Source organism: Halichoerus grypus, chromosome 6, assembly GCF_964656455.1.
Source record: "Halichoerus grypus chromosome 6, mHalGry1.hap1.1, whole genome shotgun sequence".
Lineage (NCBI taxonomy): Eukaryota > Metazoa > Chordata > Mammalia > Carnivora > Phocidae > Halichoerus > Halichoerus grypus.
In genome coordinates this window covers 4,383,193-4,393,057 of record NC_135717.1, presented here as the reverse complement: position 1 = coordinate 4,393,057, position 9,865 = coordinate 4,383,193, and the positions used below count along the sequence as shown (strand labels likewise).

Sequence of the window (9,865 nt, the reverse complement as noted above, 5' to 3'; positions counted from 1 at the left end):
GAGTAGCTGTAGAGGGTGTGTGGCTGCCTGTTGAGGGAGAAGCTGAGGGAATGGGAGTAGCTGTGGAGACAGGTGCCCTTGAATTGCCTGCGGGACTCTTCCTGTGTCACTCCTACAATTTCTTTTTAGTTTTCTCACTGTTTCCTCTTCACAAAGCAGCTCCCCCTTGTTTGTCACTCGGTCTTAAGTCACCCCAGACCCCCGCGGCAGTTCCGTCTGCCAGTCACCATAGTCCAGACATCCCACTTGTCTTCTGAAGTCCTGTAGAATCAGCTTTTCCTCCTCACACGAAATTCTGGATGCCCAGTGCGGTGCCATTGTTTCATCTCCCCCATCGGATCCACTCTATGTAAGTTGTTATCACATCACACCCTTGATCCCTGTCACTCCCCTACTTTTCCAACTCCAGGCATTGGAGTTCTTCCGTCACTTGTTTCTCCAGGAAAGTCCGCTGCTCCTCCGTTGTGTGCCTAAACTTCTGCTGCTGCTGCCTCCTGACCTCCACTCAGCGGCCACATGTAGCCCTGTTGCTCTTTGCTTCCAGAAGCTTGGCTGCTCTGACTCTTCTATATTCTTCTTTTGTTCCTGACATTCCCTCCTCAGGGAGTCACACATCCTTCTGCCATCAGCTCACATTTCCAAAGCAGCTCCCTAGATTCCTTCTCAGCCTCCAGTGGCCTCCAGCCGCTCCCACTTTCTCAGCTGGTCCATCTCTTTGTCCTCCAAGTCTCTTAAGCTTCACCCCCTTCTCAGCAGCCTTGGCTTCCCCTTCTCTTCAACTGGATCAGTCTTGATCTCAGTTTCTCTAGGTATCTGGGCTGATACCACAATGTTCTGCTCCAATGGTCCCAAACACTCCCAGTTCTCACCCTGTCATCAGTCACCTGACCATCTGCTTTCTTGCCTGTTTGTTATTGCTTTATTGTTTGCATCCATCATCCTGTGTCTTGTGTCTTTTCATTCAGGTCTTTCCTCATTTGAGCTGTTTCTTAATCTGCCTTTACCTGCCATCCTGCAGAGACCTAGAGCTTCTTAAATATACATTTTAATTCCTAGGTGTCTCATAAGTTATATCTGTTTCCAAGCCATCAGACTGTTTCTCCTCTTTGTTTCCATGTCTGCAGAATCTGGTCTCTCTGCTGCTCTCAGTCCATCAACCATGTCCCACTTCTGAATGCCATCCCTCTCCTAGAGCTGCTGTAGTTAGATGCTGATGTTCCTGTGGCTCTTCTGACCTTGGTGGTTTCACTTTCTGAAATTGCTCCATGTTTATCAGTTCATCTCATTTATCAGAACTGCACCCCCATCCCAACACACACACACACACACACACACACACACACACACACATGCACACACACTTTTCCTTTGGCTTCTCTTTACTCAGTTGCTCATTGTCATTAGCTGCTCCTATATAGAGAGCTGTGGTCATCTCCTAAATGTCTCACATCTCCTAAGCTAGTCCAAATCCCCATGAGCACCCCGTTATTTCAATCCTTATTTGTTCAACTTCTCCAATATCTCCTGTGATAGATCTGTCCCAAAACGTTTACCTTCCTGACCACCTGAGTTATGCAAGACTCCCGACCATAGCCAATGTGTTGTATAAATAATTTGTCAGGTCCTTCTCCCTGGTTCCCGGGAGAGAGTCTCTAAATCTTTGGAATTTCCTGAGTGATAGGAGTGTTTGTTACTCATGGTGGGCCCCTTGGACCAAACCTGAGTTTGTGCTGATGAGGTGAGTCAGAATAGGGGCCAGCCATACCAGGAATACCAACAGGGTTGGGGCTATCAACCACTTGATATCAGCCCAATCTCTGGGGGAAGGAAGGGAGCTGGAGTTTGAGTTCAATATATGGCCAATGATTGAATTGATCACACTTGCATTATGAAAGCCCAATAAAAACTCTGGTCACCAAGCTCAGGTGAGCTTCCTGACTGGTGATATGCATCTATGTGCCAGGAGGTTGATGCATCCTGAGGACACTGAAGCTTGGTATTTGGGACAGTCCCAGTATTCTCTGGTGCTACCATCTCCCAAGATGGTTTCCTCCAATATTCAGGATTCATGTAATTAGCTCTTTCTTCTCCACGCCTATCTTATTTGACAGCTTTAGCTCCTCCTATATTACTGTGTTTCTCAGAAAGTTCTCCAAAACCTTCATTTCTTTTCAGTTGTTCTATTTCATCCCACACTCTAGATTTTCCTTCTACCACAGAAAACTGGAATTGGAGATTGTGAAAAGGACTCCTACTATAATTAAAATAATGAACACTGTGTGCTCCCTTGCACCTGTGGGTCTGCTTGCCATGGACCATCGCCTGGAATGCATAATCTTGCTGAGTCACCTTGCCTTCATTGTGAATTTCAGATTATTATCTAGGTCCCCAGAGCACTATCTTCCTTCTTCCCCCTTTTCTCCCTCAATATCTTCTCCCTGTTTCCTGCTTTGAGACACAAGCTCAGGATCCACCTTGTCTTCTATTTTTTTTTCTACATGAAAAATAACTCAGAATTATTTTTCAAAGTTAAGAAGTGTAGCTGAATGATCACAACCCCATTAAGCAACAGTATCACTTGACAGTGAATAGGTAACACAGATTGGGATGACCACAAACAGCATGAAGATAAGAAGACTTTTATCTTTATTATGTTTCCCCAAGAGACACATTGCAGTGTCCTCTTTAATAACCTAAAATAACATAAAATAACATACAAACATGTCATCAAGGCAAGTTAAAAAATTACAACTGATTCTCATAATTTAATAACGAAGACTAAATGTCAAATGAACATTTACAGTTATAAGAACTTGAGGGAACCACCCATCTGGTTGTAAGTGTAATTGATATATTATCGTAAATATAATAAAAACACAAAAACTTACCCTGAATATGTAAACAAAATTTTATCTACAGCTGTAATCTCATCGCAAAACTTTGTAGGAACAGCATGTTTTGAAAACTATGACTATTTCAGAACTATTTAAAATAAATACATAAATATAAAATATAAAAATAAATATAATAATTCTAAGGGCAACTTTTTCAAAATATACCAATGAAAATTCATGGCATATATTAGACTATTACAATCCTTTGTCTCTAATTTTATATTTTTGAAGTAATTTCCTCCTCATCTGTATCCCAATGCGTAAAAAATGGGACCTCCAACTTCTACCTCAGGGGAGATTCGAATTAAACAATCTGAAATATTTGGTGGTGCCCCAGGAAGGGATGGAACCTGAAAAAAAAACCTGGTTTCTTATTGTTCCTCTGTGGACTCCTACACGTACTCCCAGCTCCTAGGAATACATGCTAATTCCATTCAGCTCATTCTAGAAGGTCCTGGGTTCTTCTAGATCATCTGCACAAGAGACTCCTCTCTTCCTTCCTCATGTCTGTCGTTAGTGTCTGGATTGACTTCCTCCTGAAAACCTGCGTCTCCCCTGGGCTCAGGGATCTACAATTGAGAGGAAGAGAGGAAGTCAGATCGCAAAGGAGGCAGCTCTCCAGATATAAAGATTATTCACATTCTTGGTCAATTCTGATCAGAGTTTAGACTAATTGATAAATCCAGTTTTATCTCTAATCCTTCATTCTAAACCCCAATTCATTTTCAGTTATGACTTTTGGACTTTGGTGACCCTGACTCCAAAAATTTCTTAATGTGCCTAAGGTCAGGCCCAGTTATCTGCTCGATAGCCAGGACTCTAGGGGATTCTGCTCAGGGAGTAAAACAAACTTGAGAGAATGTTGCTTTAGACTTGACACTCACCTTGGTCCTTTTGTGCTACTTAAAGTCTGAACTAATAACCATATATGGCAAACATCACTAACACATCAGCACCACGAACCGTAAGACCAGATAATCCCCCTACATCCTAGATCTAACCCTAGATCCTAATGTTTAACCGTAACACCTAGTCCTAAACTTAGTCGGTGCTACATAGTCTGAATGTTTGTTATCTCCCCCCTCAAATTCGTACATTGAGATCCTAACCCACAAGGTGATGGTGCTAGGAGATGGGGCCTTTCGGATGATTGGGTCAGGGGTGGGGCCCTCATGAATGGGAGTAGTGCTCTGATAAAAGAGACCCCGGTGACCTAGCTCAGAACCCACCCAGTCTGCAACCCAGAAAAGGGTCTGGCACCCTGCTCTCCGACTTCCAGCCTCTAAACCGTGAGAAATCAATGTCTGTTGTTCATAAGCCACGTAGTCTGTGGTGCTTTGTTGTAGGAGCCGAATGGACTGAGAGACCTAGTTCACACTATTTAAACCAAATCTTTACTTAATCCTCTGCCCAAATCTGTAACTCCATGTGTCGATCACAATAAGCCATGCGGAAACTAGTACTTCTTAAGCTTCACTCATTCTGACAAAGTTCCTTGACCATGAAGCTGAGGGGAAAGGTGTAATGGAACAAGATGGGAGACTGGTCCAGAAGCAGGCAGGGGACGTGAAGGACGCACAGGTGGTCTGGCCATAAGCAATGTGCTTGCAAGCAAATCTGGATGAATACATAGTCATAATTTATCTTTTATTATTGGATAGGTAGACTGGCCCATCAAATATCCTACTGTTAGACATTTACGTTGTTGTAAATAAATCCCTATAGTTAATATCTCCGAGGGATGAAAGAGAAAGTCAAAACACAATCTAGGGAAAAAATTGGAAACCTAGCCACTTTTCACAGAAAATCAACATTTCATCAAAGCTATCATTTGGGCCCAATTGCTTTCGATGGAATTGTTTCAGCCAAGCCCGTGCCTCCGTCACGAACTGGATTTCCTGAGGTCTGGCCCCCACACGTCTCCCCTCTGTGTGGTTGTCAGCTCGTGGCTGGGACCTGAGTCAGCGTCTGGCTGTTCAGCCGCTCTGTTTCCCGGTGTGTGGAAAGCTGATGTGTGGGGCGGGGGATATGAGCGTGGGTCCAGCAACTGGATTCCACAGAGTCCCTCAGTACACAAGAAATCCTTGTGCCTGGACCCGTGAGGACACAGACCTACCTTCCCTCAGGCCGATGACCTCAGGCCTCCCTGGTCCCGGGAGCTCTAGGGCACAAGGGTGCAATCTCGCCCCCATACCCACAGCTCTGGATCAAAAGCCTGGATCTGGAAGACAAGCGGCCCCATGAGAAGACAACCTCCAGATGCCCGCCCCCCCCCTCCGGCTCCCTCCCACTGTCCAGGCTCTAATTCTTTCTTGTCCCGAATCCCATGTCCCTCCATGTTCCCCTCTCTCTCCCATTGGGCCCCCCGCCCCAAATCCCCCCAGCGCACCCACCTCTTCACACTCTTCCTGGGACACCCTGGCCTTCCAGCCCATGGATCGGATGAATTGGAATCGCAATTTGTGGAACAAGGGATGCTGGGAGCGGTTCTTCCCATAGAGGAATGAAAAGATGGCCTGTTTGGGGGCCTGGTTATCCTCTTCCATGTCATTGGCCAGGTAGCTGGAGAGAGACATCAGGTTGCTGGTCAGGAGCAGGACAGGAAGGATGACCCCTCCCCGCAACCTGAGCTCAGCTTCCCAGAAAAGACACAGGCTGCTCATTACCCTGTGTCACAGAGTGCCAGCCAGTCATCAAGAAGGCACGGCGGGGCGGAGACTTCTCCCATCTTGAGGATGAAGATAGAACTCACCAGGAAGCCTGCGGACATATCCTGCCCTGTTTTCCCATCCCCACACCTGCCCCCTTCACTTCAGCTTGTCTGTGCACACACCTGTCTCCCCAGGGAGCAGGACAAGTACAGCTCCTGTGGGCGGGAGCTGACTGCTCTATTTCTGTAATCACAGCTTTCCTACCAAATGACTAATATAGGACTGGGCTCACGTGGGTGCATTAATTCAACACGCACTTCTTGAATCTCTCTTCCAATCGCCTCATGGTCTCTGGCACATAAGGTGCACTTTATACGTTTTTGTTGAATGAATAAATGAATGCTTTTTCTCATGGTCAAGTGCAATACTGATTACCTCCTAGACCCAACATAACTTAAATTTGCAAAATGGAAGGAATTATGCTGAGTGTCTTTGAGAGCGTGGTCATATTTTGACAAGACCTGCCTTCAATAGGCATCCAGCCTAATGGGATTGGGGAAGGGGGCAGAGGGGTGGAGAGGTGGGTGGATTAAGAAATAACTATAGTGCAAAATATCCATGAGACTAGGATTTTAACGGAAGTGCTACTAGGGTGCAGAGAAGTCAGGGAGGTTGGTGGAGGGGGGCATCTGAAGATTTGGGAGTTGGAATCAACCTTGAGGACAGGTCATTTTCTTCAGGTATATCTGCAAAATCACCTAGACAGAAAAAGCAGTATAGGAATGGAGGGAAGGGTGCTTGGAAGGATGAAATACCAAGAGGGTGAACAAGTTGGACGGAGATGAGAGGTTTGGAGCCAAGCTGGGAACCCTGGCTTGAATGAGAGTGCCACTAGCCGGCGAGATTGTTACAGAGGGTGAAACAGGAGACTGGAGCTTTGGACAGACTTCAGGCATCTCGCGCCCACTGGCTTGGGGACGGACTTGTCAGAAACGCCAGTGGAAGCATTCACAACAGATCTGTGCTATGTCTTGAGGGCCTGAATTGAGGCATTTGTGCTGGGAATGCAGAGGAGGGAGACAATCACGCTTGGTCTGGCCATGGGAAGGAGACAGGCGGAGGACAAGAACTGGTTGCTTGTCGAGCCTATTTGCTTGGGGCAGGGCGGTGTCCGTTATTTCCTTCCCTCTTCTTAGGAGGGTTTTATGTTTTCTTCGGTCAGCCTCTTAGCTGATGTTAGGGTTGTTTGTATTTACAAAGAACAGTATATTAAAAAAACACACACACAACACTATAATCCTATTGTTTTTATACACAGGGTAAACAATTTCTTAAAAAACAGGTTTAAGGGGCGCCTGGGTGGCTCAGACGGTTAAGCGTCTGCCTTCGGCTCAGGTCATGATCCCAGGGTCCTGGGATCGAGCCCCGAATCGGGCTCCCTGCTCCGTGGGAGGCCTGCTTCTCCCTCTCCCACTCCCCCTCCTTGTGTCCCTTCTCTCGCTGTGTCTCTGTCAAATAAATAAATAAAATCTTTTTAAAAAAATAAATAAAAATTAAAAATTTAAAAAAAGGTTTAAAAAAGAGTTACAGACAGGTTGGAAAAAAAAAAAAGTAGATGAAAGGTCAGAGTCCCACTTCTCCCCTCTGTCCTCCCAGGGTATTGGAAACTGCTGATGGATGAAGCAAAATACTCACAGTGCTATGAAGAAATGAATTCGCTGGTGCTGCCAGGAGAATAGACCAGCACGGCTAAAGTAAGCTATGACCATAGACAGGAGATACTGGCGGAAAGAGGAGAAAAGGTGTCAGAGAGAGGTCACATGCTGGGAGAGGAAGACCAGTGGGGTAAGGGCACGGGAGGCTGGAGCAGGTGCTGCTGCTTGGACGTGCTGGGTGAACTTGCTTACTTGGTGGCAGAAGGTTGGTTGCAAACCAAAGAAGTCAAGGGAAAGAGCTTTTGGTGCCCGCTGTCCCCCCACCCCCAAGGATAGCAAGTTGTGCTGGTTTGAGGGCTTGTCTTTAGGACAGCTGGCTTCTGGAGGGTCCTTGATAAGCTGGAGCCAAGGGGAGCCCCCCCCAACCCCGGCCAAGAGCTGAGAGGAGAAGGGACTCAAGGTGGCAATAGCCAGAGGGGCACACCTGGGACTCAGGTCCCAGAGGATCTGCAAGAAACCACGAGGTCCCCGAGGGGAAGTGTTGGCAGGCATGAGGTTGGCGACAGGGTTTAGGAGGCATCCCCCTGCCCCAGGACAGGTGTTGGAGCAAGAATACATCTTAGTGGAGAACCACGGTACCTTGTCAGATACTCTCAGATTTTTGTCCCAGGCCAGAAATCTTTTAATGACAGGATCCTCTGTGAAAAGAGAGCATGTGTCTCGTTGGCAAGTGGAATGGGGTTACTGTGGGAGCATTCCAGAGCAAAGAGGAGCACGATGCCTCCCCTGGGGAAGTTTCAGGATGAGGCCAAGGGTGAGGCTGATGGGCAGAGGGGAGTGAAGACCATTCACTGGCCAAGAAAAGTTGGCGGCTCCCCTTGTGGGGTGGCTGAGAGAGAGGTAGGTGTCAGCCGCGCCCCTGCAGGATTAGATGTAAACAGTGATGCTGTCTCATCATGCATGGATGTGCCACTGCAGAGACCATAAAGTCGTTCACTGTCATTTTCTTATCCCACAGTGACATCAGGGTACAAAGATGGCCTGTCATCCCCCCGACACACACACACAGCCAAAGGCATTTAGATTCAAAAAGCCAGTAAAAGCTAAGACGTCTCAGGAGTGCAACTAAAACCAAGCTTTCTTATCCCAAGTACACACCTTTCTCCAAGTCTTGCCTAATCCTCTGTCATTTTTAAGTGTCCCCAATGAGGGATCAATATGGAGCCCTCCAAGGATGGAGACCTCACCAACCTGCAGAGAATTCTTTTCCACTGGAAAAGCATAAACATTGGAAGTTTTTTTGTGTTTTAAGAGAAAAAAGAACAGGGTTGGAGGGTGCTCTTCCTACCGAGCAGCCTGTTGAAGACCTCGTGGTGCTCAGGGAGCACTGAAGACACCTGCTGTCTCTTCAACTTCATCTTGAGTCCACACAGTGTCTCCACGACCCAGATGTCCTCAGCCCCGGAGGCTGTCTCCTCATCTGACTCGTCCCTTCTCCTTTTCCTTCCGGGGGACTGAGGCAGGGGGTAGGGGTCTACCCAGGGGGCTGAGTGAAGAAACCAGGCTACGGTATAAAGCTTCTTTGGAATTCAGCCACGCCTCCTCCCCTAAAAAAAACCCAAACCTCCCCTTCATTCTCTCCAGCCTCACTGATGATTGGCATCTCCCAAACCATCTTTCCATCTTTCTCCTTTGTTGATATGCATCTGACCCCATTCATCTTTGCCACTGTTTCACCACCCCCATCCTCAAAACTTCTTCATTGTAGATAACTTCTCCCATGGGAATAATGGGATAATTTCCTCTCTTCCTTTATCTCATCTTTGGATCTCATCTCCTAACCCTCCTTCCTTGCTTCCTGGGTTTTCCTTCCATGGGGATAGTCTTGTCCCCAGCTCCTGTACTCTCCTTCTCCAATCCCTGGCTTTCTCAATCTCTCCTGTCACACACACACCCTACTCAGACACTTCTTCCTGACTTCTGTACACATTCCTCCTTACTAGTCAAGCCTCTCAAGTCCCTTCCCCCTCCTGCTTCCTCACCTGATGGTCCCGGGCTTTCTTCATCCACCACCGCCTCCAAGGGGTACCCTGAGGAGCTAGGCTGGGGGCTCTGGTCCTCAGACTGGGAACACAGTTGACAACTGGCCATGATTTCTCCCAAGCTCTTTCTGTCCTTCCAGAAAACTTAGACCCTGTTCTGCTCAAACTTCTCTTCTGGATTCTGGCTGAACACAAGCCCGTTATCCCTTCTCCAGGCTGGGGCAAATCCAGGAGTGGAGAAAAGCTCTGTGAAGATGCTGTTGTCCACCTTCACTGCCAAGCACCACGAAGTCTGGTCCTTCCAATCAGGAAGGTCAGAAGCCTCTGATGTCATGGGTCATTCTAGCCTGGCAACCAGTTTGAAGGGAAACACACATAACTGCCAGACCATGTCTGCTTCTGGAGCTCAGGGTAAAGGCTGTCTCCTGCCACCGACCCAGCCTTGGACCATTCTCCAAAACCATCCTCGAGGGGTCTGGATCACTCTACTCCTCTCCAGCAGATGCCCGGCTCTCTCCATCCTTCTATTCCTATTTCAGGGCACAGTCTGGCGGGAGAGGGAGGAAAGAGACAAGGAAATTTGGGATGAGCAGAAAGGTAAGGCCTTACAAGAGCGAAATAAG

General features: G+C 47.4%; 1 protein-coding gene across 1 annotated transcript; it reads right to left on the bottom strand.

Moving 5' to 3' along the window:
• Positions 1–2,652: 2,652 nt before the first annotated feature.
• Positions 2,653–9,351, bottom strand: LOC118542637 (speedy protein E4-like). The gene is made up of 7 exons (XM_036103034.2): positions 9,243–9,351; positions 8,549–8,746; positions 7,840–7,898; positions 7,241–7,326; positions 5,288–5,456; positions 5,011–5,115; positions 2,653–3,463 (listed from the first exon to the last, which is right to left on the bottom strand). The coding sequence occupies exons 1-6, from the start codon at positions 9,349–9,351 to the stop codon at positions 5,056–5,058; spliced, it is 681 nt and encodes a 226-aa protein (XP_035958927.1). The 3' UTR covers positions 2,653–3,463; positions 5,011–5,055.
• Positions 9,352–9,865: the final 514 nt, after the last annotated feature.

What these genes read in the sequence shown, in the direction of transcription:
- LOC118542637 (XM_036103034.2), bottom strand. Translation starts at nt 9,351, where the DNA reads ATGGCCAGTTGTCAACTGTGTTCCCAGTCTGAGGACCAGAGCCCCCAG. An exon ending in AGAAAGCCCGGGACCATCAG is followed by an intron (nt 8,747 to 9,242) that starts GTGAGGAAGCAG and finishes TTCTTCACTCAG; the next exon opens with CCCCCTGGGTAGACCCCTAC. An exon ending in CCCAGGAAGAGTGTGAAGAG is followed by an intron (nt 5,116 to 5,287) that starts GTGGGTGCGCTG and finishes CTTGTCTTCCAG; the next exon opens with ATCCAGGCTTTTGATCCAGA.